Source organism: Plectrocnemia conspersa, unplaced genomic scaffold (genome assembly GCF_051122295.1).
Source record: "Plectrocnemia conspersa isolate PC_06_02 unplaced genomic scaffold, ASM5112229v1 ptg000003l, whole genome shotgun sequence".
NCBI lineage: Eukaryota > Metazoa > Arthropoda > Insecta > Trichoptera > Polycentropodidae > Plectrocnemia > Plectrocnemia conspersa.
The window spans coordinates 20,259,816-20,277,782 of record NW_028277167.1 but is presented as its reverse complement, the minus strand read 5'-3'; the positions used below and the strand labels follow the sequence as shown (position 1 = coordinate 20,277,782).

At 30.2% G+C, this 17,967-nt stretch overlaps 2 protein-coding genes and 1 long non-coding RNA gene across 5 annotated transcripts in view; 2 read left to right on the top strand and 1 right to left on the bottom strand.

The window, feature by feature from the left end:
- The window catches only part of LOC148236892 (paired box protein Pax-6-like), a 93,846-nt gene extending 87,751 nt beyond the window's left edge, over positions 1–6,095 (top strand). For 2 of the 3 annotated variants that reach the window (XM_088183058.1, XM_088183059.1), the window contains exon 9: positions 4,611–6,029. In XM_088183058.1, the coding sequence (XP_088039184.1) occupies positions 4,611–4,699 (89 nt within the window). In that variant the 3' untranslated portion in view covers positions 4,700–6,029. Of the gene's footprint in view, positions 1–4,610 lie in introns of all 3 variants that reach the window. The other variant, XM_088183060.1, reaches the window with a different exon arrangement.
- On the bottom strand, positions 4,481–7,524 carry LOC148236891 (uncharacterized). The gene is made up of 3 exons (XR_015809115.1): positions 7,103–7,524; positions 6,595–6,860; positions 4,481–6,498 (listed from the first exon to the last, which is right to left on the bottom strand). It is a non-coding gene; the product is annotated as an uncharacterized LOC148236891 (long non-coding RNA).
- A 2,312-nt stretch (positions 7,525–9,836) lies between these two features.
- LOC148236890 (uncharacterized) overlaps positions 9,837–17,967 on the top strand; it is an 84,138-nt gene continuing 76,007 nt past the window's right edge. The window contains exons 1-2 of the mRNA XM_088183621.1: positions 9,837–10,006; positions 17,869–17,949. Coding sequence (XP_088039747.1) covers positions 9,903–10,006; positions 17,869–17,949 — 185 coding nt within the window. The 5' untranslated portion in view covers positions 9,837–9,902. The remainder of the gene's footprint in view (positions 10,007–17,868; positions 17,950–17,967) is intronic.

Below are 17,967 nucleotides of genomic sequence, written 5' to 3'. Positions count from 1 at the left end.
TACATTTCTTGGTAAATAAATCAGTAAATATAATAATAACATTACTTAATGCATACTACTACAATATTTTTTCTTAAGAGTCAGTGAACAAATACAAATGTCAGCATAAGTCTCGTGATCACTTAGAACAATGCTGAATTAAATAAAACAGATAAAACATTTTATTTTAAATAAATAAAACACATCGAGCAAAGCAAGGATTATAATAAATAAATCATTTATAACTATAACAATAACTTTGTTATAATCTAACTTAGGTAAAAAAATTGAAAACCAGTTTTAAATTGATTCTCTGTCCAATTTTAGTGATAATCATGACTTTTTATATTTAAAATCTCACAACGATTTTTGTGTTTTAAAAATAATATTTTCGACAACCGTACCTTTAGAGAAAGAAATCAATACTTTCCTGTATACTTACACGTACCGGGACATCTTTCGCGGCGTTCGACTAGTTACAGGGCAGAGATTTAAGAGCACGTGAAGATCACTTGTTGAACGATAAAATTGCGCATTGACTACAAATTATCATACTCTTTGAACAATCAGCAGAGAATATAATAACTTAAACTGTACCTATTGCTTTAAACTTATTTGTAAATTATATTTTCTTCCTTCTTATTTAACGTTGAAGCAGTCTCCTCGAACTTCCTGAGCCAGGATTTTATTAAATTAACACTCAGATATAAATTTACACTGTGTAATCAGTAGTAAGTGCGAAACAGACGCCGAACAATCACATTAAAATCGCTGTTTTTGTAAAACTATTTTACGCAGAACGTCCGTTGCTCCCCCGTGAAGCAATTCATTGCGACTAAATTTCCAAGGACTAAACATCCGCGCGCCACTCCTTCGCGCGGTTCCCGCTCAGAAACGATTTAAAAAAAGCAAAAATAAGCTTATTTAACGTGAACTTACAACTGTTTCGTTTACAATAATAATACCAGTACATATATTGAAATATCTTTGGGTTCAAAACAACCCTGTATCTTTCTCGTGGTAATTCTTAAAAACCTATTAGTACGTAAGAGTGCTGATAATAGTAATTCCGAATCACTTTGGAAAAAATTTCATTACCTGAGAAATTGAACAATTAATTAGTGAAGTATCTAAAAAGTTGCACTACGGTGCTCAATATTTATTTGTATTTTAAAAAAAATTGCAATTTATTATATTTACAATTTTTACGATCAATTTCTTTCTCGCCCTAATCAGAAAAAAAACTTTTTTTTAAATAATCATTTATTTTTTATTAGTTTTAACGATTTTTTTGCAACAACAAAATCAGTTACTGTCAAACTGTGGATCGCATATGTATAAAATAAAAACAATTTATGTTTAAAAAAGGTTGGGAGTCATTTAGAACGGGTTAAATACTAGCGACAAAACTTTCAAAGAGCATTAAGATAAGTTAGGGACTGATGAATGTGCTTAAGAAGGCCGTCAGATGGTGTCGGAATGTTAGTAATAAAAACATACTTCAAATATTTTTATTATCCAAGATACAAAAGAGCTCGATTATTTTGAACTATTCTATGATATTTGTGACAACTTTAGCTTAATGGCCTAATAAATACGTTACAATAGTAAGAGCAAAATAGTATGAACATTTTCTTTTAAAAAATAATTTATTGAGACAAATGCACGATAAATTAAACCCTGCATTTTTTAATGAAGCTTAATCCCATTATTTTGTTATTTTAATAATATTTACATATAATAAAACTGTTTTAAAAGTCAGTGTAGCTTTTTATAATTTTAATTGGGAGAGGAATTTTATGTTTGAAAATTCCTGCACAAAGGTATAAGCTATTAAAAAGATATTTATATATTTCGTTTCATGATTTACAATTTCACGGAACCAGACAGTTCTCAAAGAATACAAAATAAATATTCTGAAGTAAAACGTATGATGTTTTCGACGATAGCTACTAGGAGCTGGTTCAATTATTGTGGTTTTATACACATCTTTCTTAGATGTCCGCCAATAATATATATTCTTATTTTTTAATAAATTTTAAGCAATGTTTTTTGTATATAATATAATACATACACTTTACACATATATTATGAATAAATGTATTTATTAGTAAAATCTGAAAGATGAGTCGTTATTTTAACAAGAACTGAGAGCCACTGATTCAAGTGTATCGTAAATGCATACATAAGTTTTCAAACATTGTTTAACCTCAACCCTCAATGACCATAAAGGTAATATGACCCATTTGTCGAGAACCATTGAAATATTAGATTTTCAAAACAGCTTTTCAAGCGTGGAAAATCTGCTTATCGTTATAATATGTAATGCTACCTCAGATTATAATTTATTTAATACTACTTAAGAATAATACGCTATTTTTGGAATAAAATTAAAAATAAAATAATAATAATAATTCGGCACCCTTCAGCGCCGTTATTTTTGAATAAAATTAAAGGAACAATGCAAATTCATCCACGAAAGGGTGTTAACGTCACCGTTGTCCGAAACAAAAACGTGAACGCCATATTTTTTTCAGTCTCGCATCCCACACTTGAGCAAGGGTGGGGGGTTGGGTGGCGCGCGCGTATTTCAATTAATCTTGCCGGAAAAAAGCGTCACGCATGAAAATTAATTTTCCCCTTGCGGTTTTTTATTGTTTTAATATGGAAATCTGGAAAATGTTTTCGCGTTCGAAACATAAATTAAGCGACGCCTTTTCATTCCACACACATACACGCAATAATAATAATAATACAAAATAAGGACGTGTATCATCACGCCTCGCGCCCCCGGCGAGGATTAACTGTCACACGTTGCCGCCCGCTTTTGTGTATGCAAATTTCGCTTTATTATTATGTACATTAATTTAATTCGGATTTTTACGGTGAAAAAATCGGGCGCGCACGTCGGCAAAATAAGGCTCTTCGTTTTGTGTGCGTACGGTAAAAATAAACAGGCTTTAGAAGCCGACAATGGCGCTTTGGAAACGAATTATTTTTTTTGTTAGTTTTCCATTAATTTTCCCTTTTTTATAAAATAAATTGTCGATTAGATTAGGTGTAGGCGACATTCCTTTAATTTTATTTACAGCGGTTAATAAAATTAAATGTATTTTTTTAGATAGTTATATTGTTTCGAACGGCAATGCACTTTTTTATATATGTTTATTTTCATATTTTAGATAGAATTCATAGCTTCTAACAATATTTTTCTTTACAATTTATATATTTTAGTATTATATCATTTAAATGGGAAAACCTTTCAGAATTTGAATAAGAATAAACTATACAAATAGAACCACTGAAATGTTGCTTCTGCCTTTAAAGCAATACATATGCTTCAGCATGATTGTCTTTTAAATTATTAGCGCAGCTTTATTTTGGTAGACTTGCAGCTTAGAAAAAATACTTTATGAATTACTTTCTGCAACGAATATTTTTCTGAAGATTCACATTAGATTAATGCACAAACAATTCGTTTTATTGAACAAAGTATTTATTTAAATGCACATATCTTTCAAAAAAGAATTCCCTGTTAAATAGCATTCTTTTCTAATGCATCATACTGTCCTATATATAAACAAAATTAATTTGTATACTCAAATATTTAAAAAAAAACATGATAAATGTTATCAGTGTATACTTAAAAGTACAATTTATAACGAATTACATTTTAATTTTTAATTGTTGCTATTTCATAGAACGCACGACTTTTTGTCAATGATGATAAATCATTTGTCTTTAAAGTGAGAATATTAAGAATCATTAACGAGTGGTGGGAGTATAGGAGATCAAGCCTCAGGTGTTAAATTTGCCTACTTTAATTTTAGTGATATTTCCAATTTCTTCTAGTATACTTTAAATTTAAACAGTAGTGTCTGTAAGGAGGGTGAAATTAAATTTATTTTTACAAAAATATTTTAACTTTTATTTACTTTTGTTGCAATAATAATAATTATCATGCAATAAATAATATTAAATTATTATTAATTAACTATAAATTACCGACAACGATGATATATTACCTAGTTATAGATAATCATAACATTTCACTAAAATGATCAAATGAATCTGCCTTAATTGTTTATCTTAAAATCATTTAAGTATATAATAAACGATAATGCTCAGTTTATTTTAAGAATAAATGGTCAATCGCTTTTTGACGAACAGTAACTTTATTATTACTTACAATACTATTATTTTTTGTATAACTATGCGATTTTTCTATAAATATATTTGATATTCCTTTCATTTAATATCTAGAAATGTATATTAATTATTTTAAAATACCAACGTTCAGTAAAATATAACAAACCATTAAATTGAAAAACATAACATTTAATATAAAAAGCAGACCGTTTAATATAACTACTGTTCATTTAACAAATGGCCCTTTATTAAAACTACTTGACGGTTAAATTAAATTACTGACCGAAATCGAATAAAATTACTGAGCCAATAAAATAAATAAATAGTATGTCAAATCAATGCTTCTGTATTCGTGCAGTTCAATAGTATTTATTCAATAAACCGTTTATAGTATATCCAGTTATAAATATTAAATCCAATATTTTTACAACGCTTTTTGTCTCTGAAATTTTATAAGAAATCATTCCTTTTCTCATCTACAGGTGTCATCTCAGCAGGTGTATCGGTTCCTGTCCAAATCCCGTCTCAAGGACCAGACCTCACGTCAAATTACTGGCCGAGACTCCAGTGATCTCAGCTTTTCGGGTTTCCTCACAGGCTACTAATGCCTCAGGACAACCCGACCGGCCACGACTCGGCACCCGGAGAAATCGCACACAACTACTCCCTGAGCAGCGACACCATACCGCATCCGCTCGCAATGAACATGAGCGCGTCCACAACCGCAGACGCGATGGCACAAAATGTCTGAAAAGTTAAACATGAAAAAAACGAGAGCTTTGTTCTATTAAATTAAGAAACGTGCTTCAAAACAAGTGTGATTGTTAACTATATAAAAAGTATACAGAACGGCGATACAAAAAAAACATTGAAACAAATTTTCATCGATTGAATTGTGAATATTATAATAATATAAGATTTTAACGTTTGTTTAGATGCATTCGGTGATATTTAATTTTGTGTGAAAAAAGTGTTAGATAACAAATTGTGCCAAATATTGTCGATTGGATAACACATTTTAATTTAATTACGAAATGTACAGATAAAGTCAGTCTTACAATACAAACACCACAATGTGTTATACAATTAAATATTGGTATTGTAATATATTAGGTAATTGTGCGAATCGAATATTTTTAATATAATAATGAGGTATGAGACATGTACAAATTATATATAACTGAACGTTAAAATTAATAAATAAATAAATGATAAAAAACAGATATAAATTATATATTGTTCTAAAAACATCTTTTATAAAAACTTTGCAGTATTAAAAATATCATTTGAATAGATCTGCCGTCACATACCTTCCACTAATAATAAATCACAAAATAATTTGTACATTTGCTTCCACGTTAAATCATATTGTCATTTGCACAAAGAAAGGTTCACATTACACATTTCAATACTCATTTAGCAGATCACTCTTAGTTATAATAATTTACAATTTTGTTGTTAGTCATTTTTTAACGTTGCCATCTCAGAACGAATAGGTACAAACTGAATATATTTTAAATAAGTATCGCATAAAATATACAATAATCTGATTTTAGTACATAGTGAAAAAGAATCAAAGCCAAAACTGTTCATCTGTAAAATACATATAATTTAAATGTTGTGATCGATGTAAATTTAATTTGATATATTAATTAATCCCGATCTAAATTGCTGTGATTATTATTTAATGCGAATAGTGGTCTCGAAATGATTCTAACGCAAATTATCATTAGTAGTTATGGACATGTACGAAAGATTTAAAACGGTCACATTGTTTTAATACAAAAAATACATGCATATTTTTCACGACTACCTGTTTTATTGAATCGGAATTGATTTGTAAAAAAGAAATAATTTTAATAATTCCAAATAAAAAAAATGTTACTATATGTATTAATTCCATGTGTAATACTATATTAAGCGATATCATAAGTTATTAATAAAAATAAAGAAATATTATTGATTCATCATATTGTTTCATTACTTGCTGTGTAATTATGCAAATTTTCAATTTCATCGCCGCATCGAGTTATTGTGGTAAAAATAATATTTTCACACATGAATGGCATTACACATGTCAGTCCAGAGGGGGTAACACTTGCCATTCATGTGCATCGGGGCAAATTTAAACCCCCCTTTTTCTATTGCACAAAGGGGATTAAATAAGTACATCGTATATATATATATAATATATATTTCCCTTCCCACTTGAGCATTGAATAGCATAACATTTCTGCACAATACGTTTAGTATGGGCGGTGAATACTTTTAATCTTGTTTCGACATCGGTGAAATATGCAATGCTAATCAACTTATATGATTATAAATGAGATGTACTCCTTTAACACATTTCAGTACATCGGCTCAGTCCTAAAATTATAATAACAAAAATATTAATCATTTTTAATGGTAATTCTGAGAAAGTAATGTAATTGTTATGGTGGAAGTATGCATAATTAGTAATACATTCTTAGAACAACTAGAGTTCCTTCCATCAATTCCTCTTAAAATTCATTAGGGTGAATTTTTTAGATTATTATTGTACTATAGTCTCCGTACTCCAGTGTAGTAAATATATTTTCCTAGATACTTGACATGATTATTTAATGTTCTTCAGTTTTCATCATCCAGTTATTAATGCATTATTATAGAATATGATCCGTTAGGGTAAAAAAATCAGGTCCTATAAAATCCGTTATTATTATTTTATTTCACATATAGAGATACAGCATCTGAAAAAGATTTAAGAACACAATTTTAAGTAATAATACTTTAGAAGAAAATATCCTAAGCTGATCTAAAAAATTAGGTATATTTCGTTTGATTTTTTTTTATTTAAAATATCGAATCATTTTGCTCTAGAAATAATATTAACGGTAAATCAATTTAACTAATAAAGTTGTTAATATTTTTCTGATTATATTTTCAGAAAAGATCGAAATAATAGCATATGTTTTTAAAATAATTATTATACTCATAATAAAAATATAGGGCTATTGACGAATGTCTAAATATCTCGTAACTATGTTTGTCAATAAACATGTTTTTGCCTTTGTATCTTCATATCCTAAGTGAAATATAATAGAGGTTAGTATTAGCATATTTTAATCATGGTTAGAGAAAGTGCGTTGAAATTGTACAGTAATCGGTAGCATTTTAATCGAAATATTTGTAAATGTGAGGTTATGTTGAATTTGTACTTTTGTCCATAATGATAAGAATAACAATGTATAATAAATATGATAAGGTAAGTATAAATAGCTATAATGAATCGCTATAGATCGCATGAAGTGTATAATGATGGGGGAATGACACAATGAACGCGACAAACGATACGCCACAGAACAGCTGTGCGCTAGGCGTCAACGTAATGAGAGTGCTGCCAGCGTAGAAAACATCACCCGCATAAAATTCACATTTACTATTTAAAACAAATTAACTTGATTTAAAATTTTATTATTAAAAAAAATACACTTTCTCACTTTCTTTTATAATTTTATTTAAAAATAAATTATATATACGAATAAATAAATATCTTACATTTTCAGCACTTTTATGCAAGCTTTTCGTTGGATTTATGATTTTAAAACCACTACTTTATGTATTGCCATAAAATAAAGAAACATCCGATTAAGCAATTTCTGGGGAATTTGATGGATACTGAAAAACTTCCCAATCTCTCCAATGAATTTTCTTGTGAGGTTTTCAACGCGCCGATATGGTCGATTTTGATAAATTGTAAGAGATCTTTTCTTTTTAGTTTCTAGTATACTACTATTTCCATACCCCACCAAACATTTCACTGTTTTGCGAGAAAAAAAATTGTTTGACGCTCAAATTAGCTTGCTGATCTTTATTTACCCATTTTTTATTTTTTCGTGTTCATATCCAGGTATCATTTTTCATCATATGTAACGATAAACACTTTCACTGCTATGCTGTTTTTTAAAATTTTAGCATGCATAAATAAAATTATAATCACAAATTATGTATAAAAATGTTTCATTCCATTTACGTATTGCCTCAATAGTAAATTTTAAAATAATTTATGTTTTCAAGCATTCAAACGTCAACAACGAGTGTCGTTAGCATTTATTTGCTGCTAACATTAACAGCGATATATTATCAGTTAGCAATCAAAGAAAAATAGTCAATGCTGAGCGATACTAATCCGATTTAATTACAAAATAAAATTATGTTAATTTTAAAGTTTTTTTTAAAAAAGAAGGCATTTATAACAACACTCGCATTTTAGTATACATCGTTTAATGAAAAAAATGCTTGTTGGCAAGTTCGAATTTTCGTGTTTTTTTATCCGCGATTTTATTTATTACCAATTTTTTATACACATACTTGTCAAGATACAATTTTATTCTAACAAAAATCAAACAAACTTAAAGCGGGCAACTGAATATAAAAAAATAATTAATTGTTTTGTTTTTTTTTTTAATAAAAATCATTTTTCATTAAATCAATATTTTTTAATTTAATGAATATTCCAACTCCAAATTAGCTGTAATTTTTATAATATAATGCCTATAATTTATTCCGGTAAATCAAGTTTTTATTCAAGATATTTATAAATTCATTTACTTTTTATTTGAAAATTAACTGCATCGGGTGGCTTTCTTAACTTTAAAAGTAAGCAGCTAAGAATAAATTGAAAATCTCTTAATAATAAAAAATATGTCACGCTATAATCAAATGTATGCCGTTTGACTGTAGCTTAGTAAAAAAATTGGTCGACAGTGTAAAAGTGTAAAAGTATTCATACTCTAGATCAGGGGCTCCCAACTTTTTTGTATCCTAGAGCGCATTTTACAATATCGGTAGGGCGGCGGGCACCACCTGACTCGTCAAAGATTCCTTTTTTGCCACTTACAGGACCTATAATCGGAAAAAAGTTGGCGATCTCGGCTGATTTCAGTTGTAGTTTCGGTTCGGACAACTTTGAGAGAGTGTAGTAGAGGCATAACAAATAATTAAAGATAATTAAAATTTTTAATTAGTGTTTGTGAAAAAAAATCTATTGCGGTCGAATAGTGGCGGGCACACACAAATCGGTCCGCGGGCGCCATGGCGCCCGCGGCACGGGGTTGGGAACCCCTGCTCTAGATACTAAATATTTACAATAGATACGCGTAGATAGTAGATACATTAAATCCCATTATCGTAATTTAAACGAAGTTATGTCTTTGTCTCCCGATTTTAACCTATAAGCGATGTGAAACAAATATTCTTGTTTCCCGCATACTAGGTTGTGAGTAAAAATTAAAAATAATTACATTATCATTGATTTAGCCCATTGAAAATCAACCGATAAAAATTTTATTATATATGTTTACATAATTGTAAAAAAATAATAAAAAAAAATATTGCAAAATTGTTTTTCTTTGTTGATAGTAAGAAAGTAAATTATTTTGTAGGATTTCTAAAATGTATCAATATTTTATTTTGCCATAATAATACAAGTTGGAATTTTGAACTACTGGTAAAATGTAGAAGAGCAGACATATAAAAAAGGCAAAGTCTAAAATTTTATACGAATAAAGTCGTCTCGACTTAAATTGTTGCGTTGCTCAAATTTATTTGTGTGTAAATATTTATTTGATTTTTAAATAGCGTTTCAGGTGTGTTCGCGAACATTCGCGCTCGCGTTTTCGTAGGTGTGGGTGTGGCAGCTCGTGTGCGCGCGCTGCGTTGGCAGCAGTGCGCGAAATGGCGGCGCCGATCGATGTCGGTGTCGGCGCCGAGGGGCGCTAAACGCGAGTCCGATGGGGCGCGAGGCCGAGCTGCTGGAGGCTGCCCGCGCCGGCCACTACCACCTGGCCGAGAAGATCCTTGCGCACAGAGCGAAGCTCTCAGGCCCTTTGGCCAGGTATGTACTGTATCATTATCTCTACTTTTTCACCTCGCCTTCATCTTTCTTTCTTCACGTTTCTCCATATGCTAAATAATACACCAGAATTCATCAATTTGACCGTTAATTTTAGACCGTCGCGTCCTTATCGTCCTTATCTATGAGCGAAAACACACCTTCGTTTTGACATATCCACCTTTTTACGTTCGCAGCCAACTTCGCGTCGCGCGTATTGACCACGTTCGTCTGGTCCTAATGTTTATTTTTGTGACCCACATTTTTAAATAAAAAATAATTATATCAAATGTTACTAAACAAAACATCAAAACAACTAATGTACATATTTCAAAATCATATATATTACTATTCGTATTGCAATTCACGCCCTTATGCACCATAGACATAAGGTTCATTTTTGTACGAAGCAAACTTGAGCTTTCTCTAAATCTAAACGTTTCACGTCAGGTCCTAATGTTTATTTTTGTGACCCACTTATTTTCAATTGAAAATGAAAAAATGAAAATGTTTTAATCTGTATCCCAATTAACGCCTTTATACACCTTCGATGCAAGGTTCATCACTCGAAACATTTCACGTCCGTTGAATATTCACTTGGATAAAAAACGATCATTTTTTAATGCTAATTTTATTGTTTATTGTTATATACTTGGTATACAACGTATTTTTTGCGGTCGTATTCGCGGAAACGTGAGTTAAATATTTGGTGAAGTCAAATATACGAGGAAAATTGACATGTATATTTTAAAATATGTGAGCGGATTGGAGTATTAAGATAAGCTTTAATAGTTTTTATTGTGTGATACCGATTATAAAAAAACGCCCACCCGTATTCACGAGATCGGCCCTCAATGTTTGCTCGAAACAAAACAGCTGATCGATATTGTAATCAGCTGTCAAAAGAAATAACCACTTATTTTGGTCGTAATTAGTTGCGTTTCATGTTTTTATTCCAGCATTTTATTTATAATCGTTTTTATATTCAACCTTTGGCAAAAATATGTTTTACATTTTGATTTATTTTTGTTTTTATTTTATACAATAGCCGATTTTATTACGACTAATTACAACCAGGAGATGAAAGTGGAAAAAAATGTCTTGGAAGGTTTTTTTTATTAAAAATTAAATCAGCCGTGATGAACAAATCGATCGAACATTTCACGCCTGCACCACTTCGCATTTCAAAATGGAATAAATACCAAGATCTTTTATGAACTTCACAAAAAATATCAATAATTATTTTGGAATTCAAAATCATGTTAATTGACTTTCTTGTCGAAAGTGAGCTAAATTTATTAAACTATGTTTAGTGTGCTTTCAAATTTGTATGAAGGACATGATACTCGTACTTATCTATAGCAGCCAAATATATTATTTACGACAAGTAGTAATTATTTATATGCGAGGTAAGAACAATTATTTTGTAACAATCGATCGAACGTCTTCACGTTTGCACCACTTCGTGTTTCAAAACAAAGTAAATACGAAAATGTATCATGAACTGTTACTACAATTTAGTTTAAAAGATTATGCAAATATGGTTTAATTAGCAATAAACCATGCTTAAGGTAATTGTCTTTTACAAAATGATCATATTTGTTATGGTAGTGTTGTAAACAATCTATTGCTGCATTATTTATTTTGTACCTGGAAATAATAAATACACTTCGAGTCTTTATTTAGCCAAATATGTCACAAATATGGTATTAACTAATATATATTTTGAAACGATCTCCTTATTTGTGTCTCTAGATCAGTGGTTCTTAACCTTTTCAAAGTCACGGTGCACTTTTGATCATGGGAAAAAGTGGCGGTGCACCAGAATTAAAAGGTCGAAAAAAATATGCGGACATAATTTTTATTACATATTTAAAAAAAATAATAGTTACATACAAAATTACATACAAATTTTTTACATATTTTTTAAAATTAAATAAAAAAGTTAAGTATTGAAAATAAATTTAGTTAGTTAAGTTTGCCCTAGAACCAATTTTTAAAAACGTGTTTTATTAAAAATATTTGTATTAATATTTAAAGGTGCTCTTTGTGTGGCAAATCTAAGTGGTGCATTTTCCCCCCTTTGCTTACCCAAAATGACGTTCCTGCTTAACATAATGGAATTTATATGATTGATCAAAAATTAATTAATGTGATACCTGAGCTTGTTGGCTTTTGCAGATATCAGAAGATTAGGTCGAATATTTTATGTAGTTACCCTGAATTCTTCGTTTAAATTTTTTTCTGTCTTTCTCGTTTTTTAGTTTTCATATTAGTTGTTGTTGAGAAACCAAGCTCACACAAATATGATGATGAAAACTGTAACAAAATTTTCAATGCCTTCATGTAAAGAACTGAATATTCCTCTTGGACAGTAATCCAAAAATTCTTTATAGTTATTTCTGAAAATTTAATTTTTAGAGTACGATTAGTCGACAATGAGACTAATTTGATGATTTCGTATCCGGTCATAATTTTCTACATTTAAGAATGAAAAATAATGTGTAATCTTTTCTTCCAATAAAGTAAAATGTTCTATTATTGCGGAAATAACTCCCTTGGGGATGTTTTCGTTAAGTGAAGGAAACATATCTACTTTTTTTTCTATTATTCGATTTTTCGAAAGAGTTATTTTTTTCCTAAATCCTGTCAATTTGTCAATGGATGTCATGAGTTTTTCATTTTTTCCTTGAATGCTTGTGTTAACGTTACTTAAGTAATTAAAAATATCTGCTAAATATGCCACTTTAGCATACCAATCATTATTCTGAAGACATTTTACAAAGTCATCTATACCTTTATTTCGAAAAAAAGATTACCAATTCATTCTTAAGTTCTATGAATCGGCATAAAACTTTACCCTTAGATAACCACCTGACTTCAGTGTGAAAAAGCAAACACTCGTACATAGCTTCCATATAAATGCAAAGTTTTTTAAACATACGTGTTGATTTTATAAAATTCCCTATATTTACAACTTGATCTAGTACAGGTTTTAGTGCTGCTGGTAATGTTTCCAAACTAAAGATTCTCTATGTAAAAAACAGTGCGTAAATATAATATTAGGTTTTCTTGTCTTTGCAATGGTTACTAATCCTTTAAATGAGCCTACCATTGAAGGAGCACCATCCATACAATTTCCTACACATAACTCCCATGATATTTTAAATTGTTCTAAATATGAATAAATAAGATCAAACACATCTTGTCCTGTCGTATGCTCGGTAAGTTCTTTGCAGCATAGATATTGCTTCACTATTTTGTTTTTATTTATGAAACGAACGAATCCTAGTATTTGTGCCTTACCACTAATGTCAGTAGATTCGTCGACTTGTAAAACAAAATATCGCTTGAAAAGTTTATCGTTAACTGTTTTCTCAGTATCATCCAACATATTTAATTATTATTTTTTATTGTATCGTTTGAAAGAAGAATTTTCATAATTTCTTTTTTGCTTCATCACCAAACATAATTTTTCCTATTTCACAATATGCAGGTAAAATTAGAGACTCTGCTTATAGTATGTGGTTTTAATTGTACAGCAATCAATTCAGCAATCTTTTATAAAGCCAGTTGTGCCTTATCGGAAATTTTAACAGTTTTTTCAAAATATTTTGCATGCTTAACAATCTTTTGAAGTAATCTTTACTTTTTGATGCAAGATCGGCGTTCTTCGTAGTGAAGTGGCGATTTAACTTGTCAGTATACATCGCGCTATTGGACAGTTTTTCTCCACATACAACACATAGTGGAATGTGATATCCTTCCTCAGTGATGCTAGTAAAACTGAATCGTAAATATTCTTCAGAATACTGTCCATTATTTTTTTTTATTTTACTGGATATATTTTCTTTTGTATGAGACGTATGATGTCTAGTAACATCGTCACTACTTCTTCCACTTGTACTCCCAGTGTCATTAATATTTTGGTCTGATTCACAATTTCGTTTGGTAATAAATTTATCCATTGTGGGGTATCACGACTATAATAAAATACAAATTGATTGAAACATTAAGATTTTACTATTTAGCGGATTTTTTGTTTTTACCAATTTTCTCGCGGTGCACTTGCAATAAGCTCGCGGTGCACTGGTGCACCGCGGTGCACCGGTTAAGAACCACTGCTCTAGATGATAAACATATTTCGAGTCCCTTTTTTATTACTTAACATCTCGTTACCATATGTCAATCTTCCTTCGCACATTCGTCAATCCCTAACCTATCGCAAATAAGTCGCCGTATTCGATGCGTCAAAACAATATAAAACCTATATAATTTACTAGCGAAAAGAATATATTTTTTTAAAATACGGAGAACACAACATAGAACGGTTGTAACGAAAAAATAAAACTATAATAAAAATAATTAGAATCGATATAAGAAGATGATCATTTTGTAAAAAAAATCAGCGATTTTCATTGTCAGTGACCATTGCCTGAAATACCTGGGTATGAATCTCATATGGATCTTATTGTTTTTCGATGTATATCGTTTCTGGTTGCTTGGAATTAATTATTATTAAATATTTATAATTCCGGTCGATCATCACAGATTAGGTTTTCTTGATTTTCCTAATGTCACGGATGAATGATTAATTAAAATCGAGCTAAGTCGTATATATTATGTATTAGACATTCTAATAATGAGCTACTTAACATATATGTATGTATAAATGATATGACTAAATTATAATAACATTGATTATAAAAAACGAGATAATTTTGGGAAAATGTTGCAGTCGAAACCAGCGTTTTTTTTTTATATAAATCGAGTTATCTTATTTGGCAGAACTCGTATTTTACAGTATAATTAACGATGTTACGAAAATGGAAATTGAACTTATAATTAGTATGCTAATTCACAATTTAATTAATGATGTTATGAAAACGAAAATTATGCATATAATAATAATTTTGTTTATTTACGATTTTATTATCATTTTCTTATCAATTGACAAAAAACGAATCATTTACGATTGTTTAACGATTTAATGATAGTGATTATTCATATCAATTGGCAAACTTGTTTCAATGTATGACTATTAATTTTTTAATCAGTACGATAAAAAAAAATTTGTTCGCGAGTAAAATATTGAATGTGTTTGTATTATTTATTTTTTCTGTTAAAGTTGACATTACCTGTTACATTTATTTAATAATGAATTATTTACTATAATGAATTATTTAATTTAATAATTATTTAATTTAATAATTAATTATTTAAAATAATTAATTATTTACAAGAAAGCTGTAAGGGTACTAGGGAATGGGTTGATAATTTTTTTCGTTATACTATTGTAGAAAATCCTGTTAAAAACGATAATCAGACAACAGAACACTTGACTAGGACCTCAAAAAACCGTCCAAAAAATGTTTTTTTTAAGGGCTGTATATGAACATTTTGAACTTGTTCAAATTGTGTATTATTTGTTAGTGTCAGTTCCCTTGCAGCAATGGTAAAATTTATTTATTATAAGGTTACATATAATATATATATTTTTTCATATTATTTATTTCGGAAATGTATATTATTGGAGTGTACTAGTTTCCTATTTTGTCTTTACGCAAAAAAGTAGTATTGCTGGATTGGTTAAATTTTAGGATAAGAAGTCTTATACGAACGTGGAATTCCGACATTCATCTGCGAAATTAAGAAAATTTACGTACCTAGTCCTAAAACGAGGTGGTTTATCTGAATTATATAAATTAATTATTATTATTATTATGATTTGCTCCGTATCAAGATCTAACCTTCATGGCGAGGCGTAGATAGAATTCCGAATGAGATGTGGATTTCAGGCGTTGATGTGGGTTGAAGCACAATTTTCTGACTTAATAATTATTAACGTAAAGGGCTTTCAACGAGTCTATTTTTTATTTAATGTTAATGATATATGTTTTTTAAAAGTATTTCTGTATTATACACTTAGACCTCGCTATACATATGCACGTACTATTAACATATTATGGTTTTTAGGTGTTTAGTTACTTGTTATCCCTCTGGTAACAAAGCTTGAAAGTTCCCAACCCATTAACGCGAGCGATGTGCGAATTATTAATTAGCAAATTCGATAGAATTAAAAGCGTCTCATACACACACCTTTATTTCGCGTGCGATAACGGCGAAAAGTACATACCGCGAATATATTATTATTACACGGAGCAGCCGTCGTCCACTTTGCTGAAATTGCGCCATAATTCAACCGTTTTCGACGCGAGCAAATGGATCAATTTACTGACCGAGCGAGGCGAGTCAGTGACGAATCTTTCCGAGTTATCTCCAGTTACTGGATAGCGTACATGCGATTCGAAACCTCCGGTAATCCCTTCGCTTTTGGGTCATGCACGTATAGTCCTCGTTATTTAGAAAATAATATTTTTGCACACCAACAAAGAGAAATATATGATATTGATAGTTGGAGAAATTTACGTAATGGGTAACAGCACTCAAGATTACGAATTAAATATGTCATTTTTTATATCTTCTTCGTTGTTTCCCAAAGTATTGATGTTTTTATTATTATTAATTTTTTTAATGTAACCTCTGGTTCTGTGTTTGTGTGTCGATCTTGCAGAAAAGTTGTACATATAGTCGAATATGATAGAAACGTTATTGGTTGAAGTTACGTAGAAGTGGCAGGGGTAGGAATCATACTCACGTGCAAAAGTCGCATGGGATGTAATGCTTAAGACCCAATCCTAAAATTCATTTTAATGGTTTATAATAGATAATATTTCTAAATTTAACAATATATTAAGCCTCTTGCCATATTGAGTGGTTAAAGGTTGGCTTGTGTCTAAGATGGTAATAGTCTTGGATTCCATACATAATCACCAGACATAAATTTTATAAAATATTGTGGTGTATGTTGAAGAATAATAATTTATCGTATTCTAGCCAAAAAGGCTATACTTAATACCAAAATATTAAAAAAACCTTAATCTTTTTTTAATTATTTTTGTATTGATGTAACGCATTTATCTTGCGCACTATTTTCCCCAAAGATTTATGTACTAATTGTACATACGCATATCATATAGAATGGGAATGTATAAAAGTAGATAATATGTGATGAGTTCGTTGAATAGATAGATAGCCCAAGACAGAGGATGTAAATAATATTTCTCATAAACAAATAAATTACAAGAATTGAAACAATGAATTTGTACAGGAAAATCATTTAAATTTTATTTTGTGTGGTCCTTTAAGTTCCGTTTAGATTACCAACATTCGCGTTTCATATGCGTCATGTGTGTGCAAAGTTCAAAACTTGCCGTGAAAGTGGAATTCCTGCAATGCATGTTTAATTACCTCAAGAATTTAGTGATTTGTCTCAGTTTCTGTTAACACAATCGTGCGAATACTTCCTTTTAATTAGCAAATCGGAATATAACTTATTCAATGGTTCGAGATAAAGATGTTTACAACTTGATTTCTGATATTAATGGCATTAGTAAATACATTACAGCAAGTCAGACATAACATTACGAAGTAGTTTTCAACATACCTCATATGAGAAACAGGAGCCAACCGATGCCAATTATAAGCTCAGACGTGATTTTATTTACTTTCATAGTCATGTTCGTGTTATCTAGATTTGTATTGCTGCATGAACAGACGTTCAGCTTATCAGCAGACGGCAGGTTTAGAGGAGAATTGAATTAATACTATTGCAATATGATCGATTGTCGCTTGCAGTCTAGTTGAGACTACTTTTTGATATCTTATTTTGCATCCAATCTGATTGAGGTTTTCCCCAGGTGTGTATATATAAAAAGAGAAAGATCGTTAGTCATGGCAAATATCCTGATCTTTCATTTTCATTATCACGTGACAGTTGAGCTAAATCGTTATCATTTTTGCAGTTTGAGGCGTGGACCCGGCGCCAATGTGCAAGACAGCAGTGGTTACACACCGTTGCATCACGCCGCCCTAAATGGACACAAGTGAGCACACTCGCATAA